General features: G+C 44.5%; 1 protein-coding gene across 2 annotated transcripts in view; it reads left to right on the top strand.

The window, feature by feature from the left end:
- Positions 1–385: 385 nt before the first annotated feature.
- The window catches only part of RB1 (RB transcriptional corepressor 1), a 231,141-nt gene continuing 209,050 nt past the window's right edge, over positions 386–22,476 (top strand). The window contains exons 1-4 of one of the 2 annotated variants that reach the window (XM_040341234.1): positions 386–661; positions 7,012–7,126; positions 15,643–15,752; positions 18,762–18,896. In XM_040341234.1, coding sequence (XP_040197168.1) covers positions 585–661; positions 7,012–7,126; positions 15,643–15,752; positions 18,762–18,896 — 437 coding nt within the window. In that variant the 5' untranslated portion in view covers positions 386–584. Of the gene's footprint in view, positions 662–7,011; positions 7,127–15,639; positions 15,753–18,761; positions 18,897–22,476 lie in introns of both variants that reach the window. The other variant, XM_040341233.1, reaches the window with a different exon arrangement.

Below are 22,476 nucleotides of genomic sequence, written 5' to 3'. Positions count from 1 at the left end.
AAAAAAACGCAGAGGTGATCAAATACCACCAAAAGAAAGCTCTATTTTTGGGAAAAAAATGACGCCAATTTAGTTTGGGAGCCACGTCGCAGCCAGCGACGCAGTCCCGAATCGCAGAAAGGGGCCTGGTCCTTTACCTACATTTTGGTCCGGGGCTTAAGTGGTTAAGAGGTTAATAGGAAAGAGATGCTGAATATGAAGACAGAAGACACAGGTCAGCATTGTCTGCCTTCATATTCTTTCAGGACAGACTTTGTTCATTTGTCAAAGACTACTCCTGTGCGCCCTGCAGTTTGCTGCCAGACTCAAACATGGCTACTGCACAGCATCACCACAGCAGTCTCTCTTCCGCCCATAATAGAAACGTCGCTACAGTCGCCTGGCAACAAGAGGCGGAAGTCATTTTTTTTTATCTATTTTCCCGCGGTTAGAGTGTAAACTGTGTCTGGGTCTGGGAGGAGGGTGAAGAGACTAGCGGTACAGGGCGCCGTGTATAGGAACCGGTCCGGGCACTGCGAGCTGAACCTATAGGGCTGCGGACGGTGATATCCAGAGACCGGACTGGCTGCTTCTTCCACCGTACCATGCCACCCAAGAGTCCCAGGAAAGGGGCCCTCAGCCGGCCTCAGGAGGAGGAGAGGGGCCCTACCGAGCCCACAGGGTGAGTCTGTGTGTGGCATGGTTTCCTTGTATACGTGTGTCCATCTTCCCTTCACAAGCATAGGATCTGGGATGAAGTGTACCTGTCATGCATAGGTCAGGCAGGCCAGCATGCACCCAGCTGAAGTGAGCATTCTGCAAGCTGTCAGTCTAACACAGGCAGATGACAGCAGGAAGGTATAGAGATCTGATCTGGGTGTATGGTGTGACAGCGGGCTGGAGTTATAAGGTAGGGGGTCTTCATAAATCAGTGGATATATATATATATATATATATATATATATATATATATATATATATATATATATATTATATTATATTATTTTTGGGAGGTTTTGGTGAAATCTCAAGGATCTAAACGGGGAATCTGCACCACACAAGGTGATTAGGGTGTGCCCATGCCTGCAGCTGTCCCACACCTGTCTCTAAGACCAAGAAGTGAGCAATCATATGACTGCAGATGACTCGGTTCTTGCTCAGCTGTCAGTCACTGCTCTCCGCTGTGCCCCTCCAGCACTTAGTGGAGCGCCTGGATGGAGAAGGGCAGGCCAGCTGTTAAGCGGACAATTGGGTGAATCCTGATATTATTGTTGGGATCCTCCTAGAGCGGTGCTGTCACATTAGTGGATATACATCTGTTGTGGGTCACAGGAAGGCACCTACTTTAAAGCGGAGCTTCACCCTAAAGTGGAACTCCCGCTGATCGGAACCCTCCCCCCTCCAGTTGACACCTTTTCAGGGGGGAGGGGGGGTGCAGATACCTGTCTAAAGACAGGTATTTGCAACCAGTTCCGGCCACACAGTCTCGGGTAAACTGCGGGCATGACGTCACCTCCCGTCCCCCCCCCCTCGTTGTGTGCTGGGAACACTCGGCTCCCAGAACACAGCGGGAGCCAATGGGCAGGCGTAGAGCGACTTGCGCATGCGCCGTAGGGAACCGGGCAGTGAAGCCGGAGCGCTTCACTTCCTGGTTCCCTCAGCGTGGATGGCAGGGGGGCAGCAGAGTCACGAGCGATCGCTCGTCCTCTGCTGTGGACGGCGCTGGACTTCAGGACAGGTAAGTGTCCTTATATTAAAAGTCAGCAGCTGCAGTATTTGTAGCTGCTGGCTTTTAATATTTTTTTTTTTCAGCGGACATCCGCTTTAACACTCCTCCGACCCACGAGAGAATTATGCCCAAAAAAGATTTGGCCCTACTGTGTCCAAGTAGTGACAGCATTGACCCTGTCATGTGGACTGATGATTAACTTTTAGACCCCTTTCACACTGAAGCATTTTTAACAATAGCGCTATTAAAACGCTCATAAAACGCTCTCCATGCATCTCAATGGACCCTTTCACAAGCAGCCTCTTTGGAGCAGCTTTTGGGCGCTGAAAAAAACGCTCCAAAAACGCCCCTCTCACCTGAAATGAATTGAAAGCGCTGTAAAAACGCCTTGCCCTTTCACACTGTGGCACTGCAGAAACGCCCTAAAACGTTAGGGTCTTAGCAGTGCTTTACCAGCACATTGGGATTGCAGATGAGGCTTCGCTCGAAAAACGCCCCAGTGTGAAAGGGGCCTTACTCCTTTTTTATTTAAATCAGTCGATCTACTGCCATCCTTGCCAATACAGGTGCGATTGATGTGAGGCCGCCTCCTGGGATGCCAACACGATATATCGCAGGAGGCTTTTCTATAGTGCCAGGCAAAACACCATTCATCTTGCCCATGTGGTCAGGGGGCTGGCTGCCAGTTCCTGGAAGAGACAACCAGCTTGCAGTGACAAGGCAACATAGATGGTAGCATGGCACAGGATGGCCTTGACTTAAGTGGTATATTCTGAAATAATTAAATGGGATTGGATGAAGTTCCTCTTAAAGTGGCAGGATTGACCTTCACATATGACCCAATGGCTGATGGTATGCATAGACATGGCATGATGACCCACCGAATCCAGATATTCTCCTGGATCTGTTGAGTTGGATCTGAGACGGTTGTTTAACCACTTGCTTACTGGGCACATAAACCCCCTTCGTTCCCAGGCGAAATCTCAGCGTCCGGCACTGCGTCGCTTTAACTGACAATTGCGCGGTCGTGCGACGTGGCTCCCAAACAAAATTGGCGTCCTTTTTTCCCCACAAATAGAGCTTTCTTTTGGTGGTATTTGATCACCTCTGCGGTTTTTATTTTTTGCGCTATAAACAAAAAAAGAGCAACAATTTAAAAAAAATATATATTTTTTGTACTTGTTGCTATAATAAATATCCCAATTTTTTTTTTAAAAACTATTTTTTTTCTCAGTTAAGGCCGATACGTATTTTTCGACGTATTTTTGTAAAAAAAAAAAAAAATCACAATAAGCGACTGGTTTGCGCAAAAGTTATAGCGCCTACAAAATGGGGAACAGAATTATGATTTTTTTTATTATTTTTTTTTTTACTAGTAATGGCGGCGATCTGCGATTTTTATTGGGACTGGGATATTGCGGCGGACGTATCGGACACTTTTGACACAAATTTGGCGCCATTCACATTTATACGGCGATCAGTGATATAAAAATGCACTAATTACTGTATAAATGTGACTGGCAGTGAAGGGGTTAACACTAGGGGGTGAGGAAGGGGTTAACTGTGTAGCCTGGGTGTGTTATAACTGTGTGGGGGGAGGGGGTGACTGGGGGAGGGGACCGATGCTGTGTCTCTATGTACAAGAGACACAGATCGGTCTCCTCTCCTCTCACAGCACGTGGAGCTCTGTGTTTACACACAGAGCTCCACGTTCCTGCTGTCACCTACCGTGTCACCGACGATCGCGTGTACCCGGCGGACATCGCGGCCGCCAGGTACACGCATCGGGTCTTCGGCGATGCGTCGGGACAGTTTTTACCCGCCGCGCGCCACCCAGTGGCGCGCGCGGGTAATGCACATAAAGGCCGTTTTTAAACGGCCACTTGGCACTTGAGAGCCGCGCTGCGGACGTATTTCGTCTATAGCGCGGATCTCAAGTGGTTAAGGTGTTCACTTTTTTATTTTATTTTCTGTAAAGGTGAACTTACACTGGACACCCTCTATTCTCCTCCAGTTCCCGCTCTATTTTTCTTTTTTCAGGGTTGCCAAGCTGTTGGCATCCCCATAGCCACTCCAGTGGTCAATGAGATTGCAGACAGGATGGTGCTGATGAATCAGAATTCATCTGGTCCGTCCTGAAAGGAGAAGAGCAGGTATTTTGTATCTCCGGTCTGCTGGAGTGGCTTTAGAGGTGCTGGCAGATTGGCAACCCCAGGTGTAAGTTTTTCCTCCTGGTGTGGAGTGTCATGCTCTCCCCCTCCCTTGGACTACCGGAGAGTCAGGACGCTCTCTACGTTGCAGATGGAGAAAGGAGCTGTGTGTTAGTGGGCATCCTGACTCTCCTGTAGTGCAAGGGAGGGGGCGAGCACAACACTCCACACCAGGGAGAAAGCCTTGCATTACTGTGTGGAGTTACAGACAGAAGAACAGGAAGTGAGGATTTCTCAGAAGAAATAAGGACATTTAATAACAAAATGGAAGGATGAGGTAAGTGAAGGAGGACTGCACTAAGGTAAAGGAAGCTATTTAGGGGAACAAAGTTGTACCTTTACAACCCCTTTAGGGGCTCGTTCACACCATACATGCATGAAAACTGAAGGGAAAACCGTGCAGATTTCACTTGCAGAGACATCAGTTTCACATCATTTTTCATGTGCTTTTCAGTGAGTTGTTATGCATGTTGACATACGCGCTGCAGATTCCTGCACAGAAAAATATCGCCATGTGATACCAGTGTTGTGGCATGAACAGGGCACATGGAGAACAAATGTGTGTGTTGTTTTTTTTTTTTTTTTTTTTTTTTTTTTTTTGTGCGCTTGCAGAAAAAATTACCTCTTTGCACCATGGTGTGAAGGAGGACTTAAAAACAAAACAAAAAACACAGCCAATGTTGTTCCCCCTTTCAACCTAGATAACCAGCACTTTTCCATAGCAGCCTCACTGTTGTCACACCTGTCACTCCATCTGCTTAATCATAACAAAACACTGACAGTGTGTCCTGTGTTTTGAAGAAAGGTGCACATGTGTGTTTTCTCAGTCTAGGGCCCCTTTTACACATGCAGACCGTTTGTTTCATCTATTCAGCCATGTTTTTTTAAAGTAAAAACCGGATGAAGTTTGTCATCAGTTTTTCAGATGCTCCAGCTAGAGTCCCGTAGACATTTTTTCATGCAAAAATTTACCATTTACATCTGTTTTTTGTCTGATCCATTTTTTAATGGAAGACATTAAAGGGCATTGATCCATTCCAAAAAACGGATGTTGATGGAAGTGGATATAAATGGATGATAATCTATTTAGATGTATTGATGTCTGTTTTTCATCTTTCAACGGATAGATGAAAACATTTCTAAAAGCAGGAAGATGCCTAAAGTCAATAGGCCCCCCCCCTTTTTTTTTTTTTTTTTTAAACAAAAATATGTAGAAGAATATATATTGATATAGAAATCATATATTAAAGCGGGAGTTCAACCAATTCCTTTTTTTTTCCCTTAGATTCCTGCTCGTTTTGTCTAGGGGAATTGGCTATTTGTTTTAAAATATGATCCGTACTTACCCGTTTTCGAGATGCATCTTCTTCCGTCGCTTCCGGGTATGGGTCTTCGGGAGCGGGCGTTCCTTCTTGATTGACAGTCTTCCGAGAGGCTTCCGACGGTCGCATCCATTGCGTCACTCGTAGCCGAAAGAAGCCGAACGTCGGTGCGGCTCTATACTGCGCCTGCGCACCGACGTTCGGCTTCTTTCGGAAAATCGTGACACGATGGATGCGACCGTCGGAAGCCTCTCGGAAGACTGTCAATCAAGAAGGAACGCCCATTCCCGCAGCCCATACCCGGAAGTGGCGGAGAGGATGCGTCTCGTAAACGGGTAAGTACGGATCATATTTTAAAACAAATAGCCGATTCCCCTAGACAAAACGAGCATAAAGCGAAGGGGAAAATGTGTAAGGTATGGGTGAACCTCCGCTTTAATTTATATATGAAGACATTTTTTTTTTATTATTTTTGGGGATATTTATTATAGCAAAAAAAATATCTATCTATCTAATAAAATAGTGTAAAAAATAAAAACGCCAGAGGCGATCAAATCGCGCCAAAAGAAAGCTCTATTTGTGGGGAAAAAAATGGTTTGGGTACAGCATTTCATGTTTGAGCAACTGTCCATTAAAGCGACGCAGTGCCAAATTGTAAAAAGTGCTGTGTTTAGGAAGGGGGTCAAATTTTCCGGAGCTGAAGTGGTTAAATAATACTGTACTGCCACAACCAGTGCATGGGGAAAGGGGTGGGGGGCTTAAAAACCACTGTCCAGGGCTTGGGTTATTATTGCAAAAAAATTCTCCAGGACCAAACTTTTCAGGCGTTGAGGTGCAGTATGGCTAATTAATTTTAAATAGGCTACCTACCGTATTTATAGCGGTATAACGCGCACCCCTAAAGTTGCCCCTGAAATTCCTGTAAAAAAAAATGTTATATGATTTTATTACTTACAGTTTTGGTGTCTTCCCAGCGTCCGTCTGCGGCCTCGATGGTGTCCTCCCGGCTTCTCCAGCGCGCGCCTCAAGTCGAGTTCCCGCGCTCAGTTCGAACGCCTCCGCTGACATATACCGAGTGCAGTACATTCGGCTAGGCTCGGCTTCGCTCGCGCTCACGCTCTGTGACGTTTATGCGTGAGCACGAGCGAAGCCGAGCCTAGCCGAATGTACCCGAGTGTATATACTCGGTATATGTCGGCGCAGGATTTCAAACTGAGCGCGGGAAGCGGCTATCGGCGTATATCGCGCACCCACAATTTTCCCCTTATTTTAGATAAATACGGTAATTCTATCCAATGCACATTAAAACGCGCTGCTGTTGTGCAACTCTCTGAAGGGCCACAGCTGGGGGCCCTCTGTGGTTTTAGACTATTATAAATTGGTCATATGTCAAGAACTGCATTTATATCTTTCACTGTAACCTAGAATTATTTTAAAAAAATTGCATTGTAGCAGACCTCTAGACGATCATTAGACAAGCTTCTGTCGAATGGTCCTGCTGGAAAAACAGCATTTGATCACTTGCTGCAGTGGTGTATTCTGGCTGGAATCCTCTATGAAGGAGGGAAGGGACTGTACTAGGGAATTACATACATACATACATACATACATACATGAAGTAAGCTTTTAAAATACTTGATTTCATTTGTTCTTTACCTGCAATTTTGTGAGTTGTTGATGATGGGGTCTCTTTAATGTTGCGTTATAGTGCTGCTACATGATTCTTCTTGGGTTTAGATCTGACTTTTTTTTTTCTTTTTCTTTTTATCAGAATTGAAAGTGATGATCCAGTCCTTTCCTCTCTGTGTAATCAACTAAATATATCCAAACTGGTGAAAGTGCAAACCTGGCAGACCTATAAGAGATTTTCATCAGATCGGTCATTGGTAAGTGTCATCTTTATAATTGAGCCTTACTCATATTTTGTGTTAAGGCTTTTACTAAGCCTGTGCTAAGGTTTTTACTTTTGCCCCACTGTGTGCTGTTTTTGCCAACCTTAAGCCCAGTACACACCGGCCGAATGTTGGGAGACATCAGCCAGTCCAATAAAAAGCGTTCAACATTTGGCTCGTGTGTAATGTTAGCTGGTCCGTCAGACGGCCGTTTGGCTAGATTCTGCCAGGCGAACATGTTGAAAAACAGCAGCTAAGAGAGCACAACAGCTTGGTGGGGGAGGTCGCTATACTAACATTGGAACGTTATTACAGCAGCTCCGACTGCATTTGTCGATTTCTTTTGTTCAGTCCTACCGGGTTGAATATATATATATATATATATATATATATATATATATATATATATATATATATATATATATATATATATATATAGCGCATGTGCCAGGCTTCAGCCATAGGCTGATTGACTTTGTGAGGCCTGTAGGTCCTCCATGGCACTACCTGTGTTTTCATCCATGTCTCAGCCCCCAGTGGTGCCCGCAGCTAGCCTTTCTGCTCCTTAGGTGCTTCCCCTTATCACTAAGGCTACATTCACGTGGCAGGAAGCGGCACACAAGGTGCGTCCAGCAACGATCGCCGCAAGTAATTGATGGCTGTGTGAATAGCTGTGGACGCTGGTGACTTGTCATTAGAGTGAACAGGGCTGGCAGCTGCACCTAGTCATCCGCAGCTGTAGACAAATGATTCCTGCTACTACAATTTGCATCAACATTAATCCCCGGTGTAAATGTAGCCTAAGTGTTTAGTGTCTCCGATCTCTAGGGTATTGGACCAGTCTGGTATCAGGTTCTGCAGACAGTTCCCTACTACTTTCTGTCTAAAAGTCTGACACTAGATTTGCAGTTGTTCTCCCCTTGTTTGAAAAGACTTTCCTCTAACTTTAGAACAACTTACTCAGAGGCGCTGGGCTTGCCTGAGCAGTTGGTTGAAGGAAAACTTGAAACAAGTTCAGTAGCTCTGGTGAAACGCCTCCCACAATGGTAGTTTAAACCATAGAAATACAGAAAGGAGTGCCAGGCCAAATCCGGATAAGAGTCCAAGATCATTTTAGTCCATAAAAAGTCATAAAAATACAGCCTGTGCATTTGGGGGCAAAACCACTCCCCCCCCCCCCCCACCCCCCTTCATCAGGGCTTAACAGAATTAAACTTGGACTGAGAAAGAAGAAAGTTCTCAGATCTATATTGGAACCAGTATGAAACTATCCACATGGAGTAACAACTTGACAGAAGTTGCTGAACAGCAATCCTCTAACTGACGTGTTCTGAATAGAATTTGAAATGCTCTGGGGTTGGTGTTCTGAAGCCCATCGCATCTCATTTGTACATATAAATTTCAACAATTATTTGTTTACTACTTCGTATGTTCTGTGTGGAAGAACAAATTCTGTTATACTGCACTGTTGGGGCCCTTTCAGATGGGCTTTCTGCCTGACGGACTCTGTTTTGCTCATTGGGGGATCAATCCGTTGATCCTCGCTGAGCAGGCGGATGACAGGTCTGTCTCCACTCACTGTCAGAGCCCTGCTCTCCTCTATGGGGAGATCGGATGAAAATAGACTGCCTGTTCGTTTTTTATCCAAATGGATGGAAAATATTGTTTCTATCTGTCTAGATTTCACAGACAGGATCAGATCGAATACCGGCGGATGTCAGCGGACATGTCACCGCTGACATCTGCTGCTCTATAGAGGTGCATGGACCATCCGATCGGGTTCGCCTGAAAAACTGACAGGCTGACCTGATCGGAGCACCCATGTAAAAGGGGCCTTAGAGTCACAGATAAACCTAACCCAGGCATCCCACAAGGACGACAAGTGAAAGGATAATTGGATACACATGTTGCACTGCCTGATAGTTGACATCCGTTACCATGTTGGTGTCATCGGACTGTACTTGAGTGGACTGATCCTCTAAATAACTGGTTAATATAGCAGCAACAGTCAAATGGTTTGCAGCTCTAACAGGTTGATCGACAACCTGGTCTCTCTTGTCCACCCAGAGCAAACAGACGGACTAAAATTGCTCCCCAGTTAGAAGGGCAGAAGAGCCAGATTTGGGGCATGCTGGATGTGGCTCTGATAGTCCCATGTCATAACCACCAAGTGCCTATTTTTTTACTTTCTTTGTTCAACCCAGCAGGCTAAAAGGAAAAAAAACATACAGATCACTGTACTTGCACATCCACTGTTAGTGCAGGGATCTCCCGGCTGAACTATTGTGTTCTGACGCGGACTATCCCCCCTCCCCCAGCCATTGGTTGCAAGCACTGATTAAATGCTGGATTCCCAGTATGCTCTTCTGACATAAGCTGTACACAGGGGCCAAAAGATAGCCGATTCCTGCCAAACCGATTATTGGCCCAGCAACTCTGTACATTATCAAGTGTCAACAGGTGGCATGGCCCCTCTATCATCTTGTGTATTTAACCACTTGACAACTGGGCACTTAAACACCCTTAATAACCAGACCAATTTTTAGCTTTCGGTGCTCTCACAATTTGAATGACAATAACTCAGTCATACAACACTGTAACCAAATGAAATTTTTGTCCTTTTTTTCCCACAAATAGAGCTTTCTTTTGGTGGTATTTGATCACCTCTGCGGTTTTTATTTTTTCCGCTATAAATGAAACAAGAAAGAACATTTTGTAAAAAAAATGAATTTTTCTTCATTTCTATTATAACATTTTCAAAAAAGTAATTTTTTTTCATAAATTTGGCCTAAAATGTATACTGCTACATATCTTTGGTAAAAAAAAAAAAAAAAAAATTGGGTTATTATTTAGTCTGGGTGAAAGTTATAGGGTCTACAAGCTATGGTACCAATTACTGAAAATTGATCAATTTGATCACACCCGATGTACTGACAGCCTCTCTCATTTCTTGAGACCCTAACATGCCAGAAAAGTACAAATACCCCCTAAATGACCCCTTTTTGGAAAGAAGACATTCCAAGGTATTTAGAAAGAGGCATGGCGAGTTTTTAGAAGTTGTAATTTTTTCCCACAATTCTTTGCAAAATCAATATTTTTTTTTTTTTTTTTCACAAAATGTTCATATTCGCCGGTTATTTCTCACACACAGCATATGCATAACACTAATTACACCCCAAAACACATTCTGCTATTCCTCCCGAGTATGGCGATACCACATGTGTGCGACTTTTACACAGCATGGCCACATACAGAGGCCCGACATGCAGGGAGCACCATCAGGCGTTCTGGAACACCCAGACCAATTCTGACATTTCTCTCCTACATGGAAAAATCATCATTTATTTGCTAGAAAATTACATAGAACCCCAAAACATTATATATGCTTTTTTAGCAAAAACCCTAGAGAATACAATGGCGGTCGTTGCAACTTTTTATCGCGCACGTTATTTTCGCAGAAATTGTTCGAATGTGTTTTTTTGGAAATAAAACGGTTTTGTGCTTTTAAAAAAAAAAAAAAACATTAAAGTTAGCCCAATGTTTTTGCATAATATGAAAGATGAAGTTACGCCGAGTCAATAGATACCCAACATGTCACCCTTCAAAATTGCACATTGGTGAGAGACATACCTGTAATATCAAAGAGTAGCCAAAGAGGTCAGTGGAGAGCTCAGAAGCTAGAAAGTGAAATTAATATAAATGGCAATTTAGAAATATACAGAGTATGGGGAAATGACATGTAAAGCAATGAAAACAGGTTGGGAGTCTGGCTGGGAGACATCAAAGGAAACAGTACTTACATGGGAAGAAAACACAAGCAGTGTAAGGTATATACTGATGCTGCAGCCGTCCAGCAATGTCTGACATTGTGGGGCTGCTTGGCTTTAAATAGGAGAAGGGAGGGAAGGGGGAGTAAGGTGGGAGGCGTCTGTCAAAGAAAGCATGGATTGCTATGGGTCAATGTGGAAAAGGGGGCGGTGCTCGAACGCATCGACGTGATACGCCTCCGAGTGAGGAGGGGGAGGACGGGTGTGCCTCGCTCTCCTCACGTTGGAAGCCCGCACTGGTGACGTAGGTGTAGCAGAGCTGCATAAGAATGCAACTACGTGATGTATACAATGGGCGGGACAGAGAGAGAGGGCGGAAGATGCGTCCTGCTCTCTCACCTCCGCCCACACTCGCCGCCTCACAGCGCGAATGACGCCAGCACGCCACAGCGCCGTAGGAGCGCAACAGCAGGTGACCAAGGAGATCACCTGACACAGGGGCAGGATATATGCAAATGAGATAGCTATTTGTACAGAGTAAGCGAGAGACGTATGATACAAGGGCATAAACGACGCAGGCAAGGGGGGAGATATGTACATGAAAAGTCAGATGAGAAAGAAATAGTAAAGGAAGGGGATTAATATATTAAAACTGCTAAGTGCAAGTAGAAGTTTGTATATACAATAGTTAGTAAATACAGGTATGCTCAACTGTAAAATTAAAGGGACAGCAATGTAAAACTATATATAAGGATATTATAATTATACAAAAATATGGACACATGGGCTAATAGGTCCAGGGGCAATAAGGAAAAACAGGGGCATGGGAATGTCCACTGTGTGATCCCTTTTTCCTTATTGCCCCTGGACCTATTAGCCCATGTGTCCATATTTTTGTATAATTATAATATCCTTATATATAGTTTTACATTGCTGTCCCTTTAATTTTACGGTTGAGCATACCTGTATTTACTAACTATTGTATATACAAACTTCTACTTGCACTTAGCAGTTTTAATATATTAATCCCCTTCCTTTACTATTTCTTTCTCATCTGACTTTTCATGTACATATCTCCCCCCTTGCCTGCGTCGTTTATGCCCTTGTATCATACGTCTCTTGCTTACTCTGTACAAATAGCTATCTCATTTGCATATATCCTGCCCCTGTGTCAGGTGATCTCCTTGGTCACCTGCTGTTGCGCTCCTACGCCGCTGTGGCGTGCTGGCGTCATTCGCGCTGTGAGGCGGCGAGTGTGGGCGGAGGTGAGAGAGCAGGACGCATCTTCCGCCCTCTCTCTCTGTCCCGCCCATTGTATACATCACGTAGTTGCATTCTTATGCAGCTCTGCTACACCTACGTCACCAGTGCGGGCTTCCAACGTGAGGAGAGCGAGGCACACCCGTCCTCCCCCTCCTCACTCGGAGGCGTATCACGTCGATGCGTTCGAGCACCGCCCCCTTTTCCACATTGACCCATAGCAATCCATGCTTTCTTTGACAGACGCCTCCCACCTTACTCCCCCTTCCCTCCCTTCTCCTATTTAAAGCCAAGCAGCCCCACAATGTCAGACATTGCTGGACGGCTGCAGCATCAGTATATACCTTACACTGCTTGTGTTTTCTTCCCATGTAAGTACTGTTTCCTTTGATGTCTCCCAGCCAGACTCCCAACCTGTTTTCATTGCTTTACATGTCATTTCCCCATACTCTGTATATTTCTAAATTGCCATTTATATTAATTTCACTTTCTAGCTTCTGAGCTCTCCACTGACCTCTTTGGCTACTCTTTGATATTACAGGTATGTCTCTCACCTTATATAAAATCTTTGGTTCAGTTTTCTTTTGCGTTTTTTTCCGCCTGGTACCGTTGATATTATCTTGTCCTTTTATTTATATTTTGGGACAGGTAAAAATAATAATACAACCAATTAAACTTTTTATGCTGTGACACTTCGGGCCAAAGGTCTTGCTACATTGTGATTGATACAAGATGCCAGTCCTCATTCCTCTTTCCACCATCTGAGGTTTGCCATGCGTCCTGACTGCGATGTCCCATTAAGGGGTGTGCTGAGCCGTTGAAACGTCTTGGGTGGTATGATGTTTTTCTTATCTGTGCCAGTTTAATATGCATTTTTCCACTGTATGTTATTATTTTCAACACATTGCTATTTATTTATTTTTCTAGAAAAGTTGTTTGTTACACTCTTTGACTCCACACATACTTCGGTCCCTGAAGAAGGAAACCCGAAACGCGTTTGGCCCAGTATTTATTTTGTGGACTCTTTACTCTTTTCAAATTACACCCCAATATGTGTTGTTTTTAAAACTATTGTATTATATATGTTTACCATATATTTTTGGATATTTTTTGTTACTATTAAACTACTATATATTTTTGTATCTACTATGACTACTTGTATTACTGTTGCCTAAAAAGCCCCACCCTGGGGGATCCTCCATTTTTTTCTGTTCATCAGGGGTGTTGGCAACTACTTGAGACCAGACTATCTAAGATGTTCAATTAATATGTTCTTATGGTGTAGGGAATCGCCGGCTGAAAAAAATGATATCTGAATGATGCCTGTAGCTGCAGGCATCATTCAGATATCCCTGCACAAAGTCAAGGACGTCATGATGGCCGGTGGGCGGGAAGTGGTTAAAACGCATTTTTTTCCCCAGAGTATTAGCCGGGGTATTGCAGAGTATTAGCCGGGGTATTGCAGAGTATTAGCCGGGGTATTGCAGAGTATTGGTGTTGGGGTATTGCAGAGTATTGGTGTTGGGGTATTGCAGAGTATTGGTGTTGGGGTATTGCAGAGTATTGGTGTTGGGGTATTGCAGAGTATTGGTGTTGGGGTATTGCAGAGTATTGGTGTTGGGGTATTGCAGAGTATTGGTGTTGGGGTATTGCAGAGTATTGGTGTTGGGGTATTGCAGAGTATTGCGCAGGGGAGTAATGCAGAGTATTGCGCAGGGGAGTAATGCAGAGTATTGCGCAGGGGAGTAATGCAGAGTATTGCGCAGGGGAGTAATGCAGAGTATTGCGCAGGGGAGTAATGCAGAGTATTGCGCAGGGGAGTAATGCAGAGTATTGCGCAGGGGAGTAATGCAGAGTATTGCGCAGGGGAGTATTGCGCAGGGGAGTAATGCAGAGTATTGCGCAGGGGAGTAATGCAGAGTATTGCGCAGGGGAGTAATGCAGAGTATTGCGCAGGGGAGTAATGCAGAGTATTGCGCAGGGGAGTAATGCAGAGTATTGCGCAGGGGAGTAATGCAGAGTATTGCGCAGGGGGTGGTATGCAGAGTATTGCGCAGGGGGGGGGGTATGCAGAGTATTTCGCAGGGGGGGGGTATGCAGAGTATTTCGCAGGGGGGGGGTATGCAGAGTATTTCGCAGGGGGGGGGTATGCAGAGTATTTCGCAGGGGGGGGGGGGGTATGCAGAGTATTTCGCAGGGGGGGGGGTATGCAGAGTATTTCGCAGGGGGGGGGGGTATGCAGAGTATTGCGCAGGGGGGGGGGTATGCAGAGTATTGCGCAGGGGGGGGGGTATGCAGAGTATTGCGCAGGGGGGGGTATGCAGAGTATTGCGCAGGGGGTATGCAGAGTATTGTAGGGGGGGTATTGCAGAGTATTGTAGGGGGGGTATTGCAGAGTATTGCAGGGGGTTTCAGGGATGGATGGATCTGTGACTGCAATAGTCACAGATCCATCCACAGCGCTGCTGACACCCGCGCTCCCCCCTCTCACACTGTACCGCTCGGTACAGAGAGAGGAGGGAGGAACCAGCGTCATCAAAAGACGCCGGTTTGTTTACATGTGATCGCTCCGTCATTGGACGGAGCGATCACGTGGTAAACGGCCTCTATCAGCGGCCGTTTACCGCGATTCGTGATCGGCCGGGTCCTCTGGACCCGGCGGTCACGGATGTTCCCGTGTGCGCGCCCCAGGGGACGCGCGGGAGAGAGACTCTGGGAGGACATACATTGACGCCCTCCTAGAGTTAACCACCCGCCCTGTAGACGTATATTGTCTATGGGGCGGTTACCAAGTGGTTAAATGATTGCCGTTGGGTAAGTAGAGGTGGGTGGGGGAGTGAGTGTGCCTGTAAACGGGCAGAGGCATCTGACTGACTGAGAGAGATAGGTGTTCTTGCATAGTTTGAACAATTGCACGTTTGACTGCGTAAATGCCAAATAATAATTGCCTGTTTACGAGAGCATTTGATTATTACACACTTAACACCGTTGTCATCCTATTTATCTGAACCTAATTAGCCCCCCCCCCCCCCCCATGCAACTCGGCCGCTGGTTCCATTTTAAAATGGTGCTGCGATTAAAAAGGTTACTGTTCCACTTCTGTTTTATATCCATACTAAAGACTCAAGTGGTCCTTTCTTCCTTTTAATTTTTATTTTCTCCCTCCGTGTTTTCATTTTGGATAGAGTAGAGAATAGTTAAAGTGCCCTGTAGCTTTTTTATTATATTTTTTCCTGTTTTTGTTTGGGATTTTCAGAGGCAAAGCAGAAGGTAAGAGGATTGGTGTTCTAACTGTTCCACATTCTATGTTGTACACTTTTTAAAGAGAACCTGCCATTTCCCACTGCTAATGTCACATTCTATTTGCACAATAGTTATTTTTTTATTCTGCAGCATACATGTGTGAAGGATATACTAAGTTTTTGTAACTACTAATTTGCTTTTGATATGTAGAAAATGAAATTTCTGTTCTCTCGGCAGCAGGACAACATGAAGAAAATAGAATCTTTGGGCCTTTGTCTCTATATTGCTGCAGTCAATGCTGATGAAATGACCTTCACTTTTACAGAATTCGTAAAGGCTGTAGATATAAGGTAATTCTTTATTTTATTAAATAAACATATGCAAGGAGAGTCTGGCTACTTCTGACACCTTTTTCAAGACTGTAAAATAATGTGAATTCAGTAAGAACAATGTGCCATATGCTTTTATCTAAAAGGAGCATTATGGCCTGTTGCAAGTGTTGTGGGTGGCTATTTCAGGTGATTTTCTTGATTGTTAGCCTTTACAAACTGTAAGTTTCAGGAAGTTTTACTGTACTAAAACATCCCTTATGGGTGTGTTTTCACAAGCAAATTTATTCGTAGAGATTGTTCTGACCCCAGTGTTCAGAGTCCCCTGAAAGCAATGTATAAATGAGATTGCGCTGTACCTGTAATTTGCTATGACCAAGATTAAAACACTGTTATAAGGCATTCTACGTTTAGGCCAATGGCAGACCAGTGCACCTGTCTGTTTGGCTCTGGAAAGGTCCATGTAACAAATACTGGTTGTATCCTATAAAGTTAAAGAAAGGTATTCTATACGACTTTAAATAGGACTGTGAGGCGCCTACAGTTATAGCTTTTCTGGAAATTTGGACACATCCAATGCAGGGAAGCTGTAGCATTTTATTAAGTTATGCCTTTAGTAACATTAAGGATAGAAGATAACTGGGTTGTTGAAGCACAAAAGGGTCAAAGGGAATTGCCACAACCAAGAATGCAATTACATTTATTTGCTAGTCGAATACAAATGAGATTTCAGTATGTTGCATTTCTTACTGTGGTTAGGAGTTACCTAATGCCTGGTAAAACAACTACAGCTGTCCATAAACTGAAAAAAAAATCCCTATCCATGCTATGCAGCGCGGATGGATGAATCTGAACACCTGAGCAGCAGCTGCATCTGATTGAATGCAACCACTGTTCGGCTAGGGTTCCCCCCCCCCCCCCCCCCCCCCCCATGGTTCCTTTTTCAATTGAAGGGTGCCCACCAGGACCCCATGAAGTGAATTTTGTAAAGTTCATCATGAACCAGCTGAAATTTGCAGAGTATCTAGCCAGCCTAAACAAGAAAAATACTCGGGGGGTGGGGGGTGGGGGGGGGGGGTTGTTAATTAGTGGGATGGATTTCAAACCTACAGCAGATCAGCATACAGGGAGATTACGTGAACCTGTGGCCAGTCTATAAAAAATTTCATTTTAATTATTTATATGTTCTTAAAGGGGTGGTTCCACCTAAAACTCATTTCTAACAATATATTCGTAAGACCCGTTACACTGCGGGTAGGCTGGCTTCTTTTTTTTTTTCCCCGTACATACCGAGATCTCGGGGTCTCGTCCCTAGGCGGTGGGCGTTCCTATTTGATTGACGTTCCTCGGACGGGCGCATACGTGACGTCACGACTTTCCGAAAGAAGCCGAACGTCGCCGCGCAGGCGCCGTATAGAGTCGGCTCTATACGGCACCTGCGCGGCGACGTTCGGCTTCTTTCGGAAAGTCGTGACGTCACGTATGCGCCCGTCCGAGGAACGTCAATCAAATAGGAACGCCCACCGCCTAGGGACGAGACCCCGAGATCTCGGTATGTACGGGGAAAAAAAAAAAGAAGCCAGCCTACCCGCAGTGTAACGGGTCTTACGAATATATTGTTAGAAATGAGTTTTAGGTGGAACCACCCCTTTAAGCCGTAAATGAGCTTTAACGAGTCTTTGGTCAGAATTTTTAAAAATCATTATATTACTTTCCACATTGACTTAAACTATTTTTTAACATATTTTCTATTGGCCTGAACAATGTTGAGGTGTTTAAACTTTGACAATCCCCACACATTTACTTCCTTGACTTCTGTCACATATTTCCACGCTGTGCCTTGAGTAGGCACAGAGATCACTGAACTACAGAGGTGCTGAGAGGAGGAGTTTTAAGAAGCGGAGTCGGTACAGGAATCGGCTTGCAGGCAGCAAAGAACCATGGGGATATGCAAGATATCAAATGGTGGAAGAAAGAAGCAACCCTGTGTGAGCCCCCACAGAGTTAAGGATGCTCAACTTCACAAATCCCCTGGGTGTGAAGATGAGGCTGACCCAATGTAGTTGGCCTATAAAAAAAAGTCACCAGTGTTAATTGAAAATGACCATTAATAAACCTACAATAATCCAATCGACCACAAAATAAAGAATCTAAATGGATAGACAATACTCTAATGGATAAGTGGTTAGCCCAAAACAAATGAATTTGTGACTACACTAACTAAATTAGTGATTCAACCAGTTGACCTGGAGAGGGCGCTTCATTTGTTGTTCTAACAAGAAAAAGGAAACTGAGCAAACACTCCATAATGTAGGATTAGATAAAACCATATGAATTTATTAAATAAACCAATTCACCCACCTGGCCCGATTTACTCTTGTGAGAAGAAGGTAACCAAGGTCAGATTGGGGGACCAGCAGCAAGTGGTGGATGGCCAACCTACATCACAGCCTAGTGGGATGAAACAAGGCACAGGTAACGCTATGATGGAACCTATGCTCATTTGTGACCAGGAAGTGTCGCTGCAGCGTCTGGGACCTCCTCCGTCTGCCATTGCCCAAGGAGCACTTACATTTGGCAATCAACTACCAACCATTTGCTATCTAGTCATTAGGTAGTTGATTGGTGACTGTGCATGCACCTTGGTTGATGTCAGTCAGTGATGCCTGCCCTTATTTACTCTTGATTGATTTGTTGAATAAATCAATATGGTTTTATCTAATACTGCACTGTGGAGTGTTTGTGCCTATTTCCTTTTGTAGTCCTTAGAAATGGAAAGTAAGCAGCATAGGGGAAGCTGCAAAATAGGCGGGAAATCCAGCAGGTTGTGGACGAAGATGGCCAGCAGACTATGATATATGCTGTGATCATAGATCTTCTTTATTACAATTCATCACTAACCTCCTAAACTTTACGCATTATGGAGTAATTCATCAAATTTTATAGCATAAGCTTTGAAACAGTTTCAAGTTATAGAGTTTACTTTTGATTTCTTCATTAACCCAGATATGTTTGTTTTATTTTTTTCAGTGTCAGTAAATGTTTTAACCTTCTAAGGCAAATGGATGTCAACATGGATAATCTGAGTACCAAAGTTGACAGTGCTGTGATGAAGCTGAAAAAAAAGTATGAAACAATGTCTCATTTGTATCAGAAATTTCAAAGGTAACTATTAATCTCTAAAGAAGAAATGTGCACACATGAGGTAGACAGTGTAGTTGCTTGTGAAAAGCATTTTGCTTGATTTCAGGGGTGCCCAACCACTGGTACCCTTGGTGCCCTCTAATGTGGACTGTCGCCACCTGCTTTTGGATGGTGGGTCGGCAAGCCCAGATCCTGGATTCTCGACCCGCCAACCCCCGAACATTAGTGTAAAGAATTGAGCCAGCGCTAAAGGAAGCAGAGCCGATGCTTCCTGTATAGTGCCGTCTCCCGTCACTGGCAGAGTGATATTAAATGTACTACGCCTGTCACAGGGGCGATACAGGAATCATCCGCTCCTCTCTCTACTGCAGCCACATGCTTCCTACAGCGACAGCTACTGTTACACTGATGCTCTCTGATGGTGAATTTGAAAACCAGCCAGCAGTACCCAGCAACAGTACCTACCAGCAGTATCAGCCCTGGAGAACAGCCAGCAGCAGCCACCAGTAGTATTCTCCTGCAGCCAGCGATACCTGCAGGAATCCCAAGGAAGAAGTAAAGATTTGGGTTAGTGGAGGTACAGGTTAACCCCAATGCATCAGTGTGAAAGCAGACTTGGCCCCTTTCACACGATCGGGTCTGCCTGTCTTTTTCAGGTGGACTCAATTGGGCCCTCTATTCACCTCCTTTAGAGCAGCAGATATAAATGGACTTGTGTCCGTTTATACCCGCATATATCCAATCCGTCCCTTTCTGTCTGGGCGGATCGGAGGGCCCATAGAGTAGAGCGAGCTGTATCCGTGTCTGCTCTGCATAAGCAGAGTGGACATGGACCTGGACTTGTCATCTGCCTGGTGCGCTCATTATTGTCCGCGACCGGCTACCAAGTCGCTAAAGTGGCCCTCAATCCTCAAAAGGTTGAGCACCCCTGCTTTATTTAATACAAAATATAAGTAATCTCTACCGTCTGTATGCAGAACAAGTTCACGGCCAATGCCCCTGCACAAAATTCCACAGATTTGTCTGATGGAAATTTGATCGTGTGTACAAGGCTTAACGCTGACCTGCATGACCCCAGCAATCTGCTGATCGCTGGTGTAATGCTTTCCAGGTTCCTAAAACAAAAATTAGTAAATGCACATATTTTTTTTTTTTTGCTGCCAAGAAGTTTACATTTTATTTTTTTGTTAAAAGGTGACCTTTCTTTTAAGTTCACCTGTTTTTAAAATTGGGGAAATTTGGAAATTGTCTGCTGCAACAAGTGGGAAGTATGTGGTTAAACTGACTGTTGGTGACCTCTTGTGGTAAACTATCTTCACAACAGTTCTGCTCTTTTTGCATAGGAATAAAGCTTTTTTGGGCAATAGGTTCAGGCCTTTTCACCCAAGTAAATGGCATTTTGATGTGCATCTCGATGGACTGTGGTTGGTTCTAGAACAGTATGGAGAGAAAACAACCCTGGCATTTTTATGCCCTTCTGATTACATGAAAAAAGTATTATGGTTCAGCACAGCCTATTGCTCCCACTGCGTTGTTTTATACCCTGGCCCTATTACTTACCTGGAGGACACCATCTTTACTAATGTGCAACATTGTACTTTGCACACATTTTTGTACCAAAAAATTATAATTGTAATTTGTATCATAATGTTAAGGTGTGTGTATAATATATATAAATGATGATAATAATATAGCAGATCCTATTATCTCAACCTGAAGCTTTGTCCTGTTGACAATTAACAGCTTACTATTAACAATTTAGTGGAACGATGCAAAGGTTTCAAGTCTAAGATTTGTATATGTATCAGTGCACTTGGTTGGAAGAGAGCTCTATACCAGTACAGGGAAGGTTTTTACTGCAGAAATGTGCTATCTGCTTTTCATCTTAGTTTTTTCCTTTTTTTTTTTGTCTTGATCCAGTTGGTAAGTCTTGCAGAATGTGTCAGTTACATAGATGAGAAAAACCCTTTAACAATTATCAGCTCCTATATATTTATATAAAACCTTTACCCCAAAAAGAAAACCGTTTGCAGTAACTGCTTATAAAGTATTAGCTGTAGTTTGTCATCAACTTATTAGTGTATTTAAATCTGTTAGTACATCAAACACGCAACCCCCCCCCCCCCCCGACTGACAATGCTGCTGTCCAAAGATGCCCCCTGTGCTCCTTCATCCAGAGTGGGGGCACTCTAATACAAGAGGTGTGTTACTGGTCAGATCACCAGGTCAAAACAGAGGGGGGGAAAAGTGTAAGGGGAAAAAAACAAATACAGACATCACATCTAATGACTGGTAAGCTGCAATATATGATATTTTTGGGTTTAATTATATACACACACAGTAAAACTCTGGTTTGAGAGTAACTTGGTTTGAGAGTGTTTTGCAAGACAAGCAAAATGTTTAAAGCGGTGGTTCACCCTAAAAACTACTTTTTCTTATTCCACTGCCCCCCCACATTACAATCCGATTAAGGCTCTTATTATTTTTTTCATGCTGTACATACCTTAGTACAGCATATTCACCCGTGCATCCGGGTTGCGAGTCCTGCGGGAGTGGGCGTTCCTCACATGTGTGTGATTGACGTTTTGCCCAAAAACGAGCTCCCCCCCCCCCGTCGCGTAAGCCGCGTCACGATTGGCGAAAGGAGCCGAACGGCGATGGACATGCGCAGTATAGCGCCGACTCACCGTTCGGCTCTTTTCGCCAACCGTGACGCGGCTTACGCGACGGGGGGGAGCTCGTTTTTGGGCAAAACGTCAATCACCAGCATGTGAGGAACGCCCACTCCCGTGGGACTCGCAACCCGGATGCACGGGTGAATATGCTGTACTAAGGTATGTACAGCATGAAAAAAATAAGAGCCTTAATCGGATTGTAATGTGGGGGGGCAGTGGAATAAGAAAAAGTAGTTTTTAGGGTGAACCACCCCTTTTAAATTAAATTTTGACTTGATATACAAGCGATGTCTTGATATACAAGTAGCGTTGTGTCACAACTGACTATAAAATAGAAGAGAGGCGCCTCTAAGTGTAGCAATATGGTTACATTTAATGAAGGTACAACATTTAACAACTCGCATGGTTGATGATTAAAACGGGCACATCTAAGTATGCAGTTATCCAGGGTAAAGCTGTCCACATAGACCAGGAATGGGCAAACTACGGCCCGCGGGCGGTATACTGCCCGGCGGACCTTTTAATCCGGCCCGCGGAGCAGGGCGGAAAACTGACCGAGTTGCTTTTTTTTTTTTTTTTTTTTTGCCGCCACCATGTGTCAGGAGCGGTTCGTCCATAGAGGGCGCCGCCCCCTCTGGCTATCGCACAGCCACTAAAATATATAGATTCATGCATTGTGTGAATAACGGCAGCTGGTTGGCTGTGTGGAAGGCTTTCAGAGTACAGCCCTGAGGCTGTAGTCGGCTTCCTGAATGCTTATCCTCGGGACGTACCGGTGGTGCCTTCCTTGAATAAGACTGACAGGTGTCTCGGCCAATCAGGTAATCTGATTCTGGTAATCGGTAACCTGATCGAGGGGGGGACGAGGCACTGGACGAGGGACGGTAGAAGCATGGCTGACCACAGAAAGGTAAGTGCCAGGGGGG

This window comes from Rana temporaria, chromosome 2 (assembly GCF_905171775.1).
Source record: "Rana temporaria chromosome 2, aRanTem1.1, whole genome shotgun sequence".
NCBI classification, from domain to species: Eukaryota; Metazoa; Chordata; class Amphibia; order Anura; family Ranidae; genus Rana; species Rana temporaria.
Note: the sequence above shows the minus strand (reverse complement) of the source record. Positions and strands in the feature narration are given on the sequence as shown.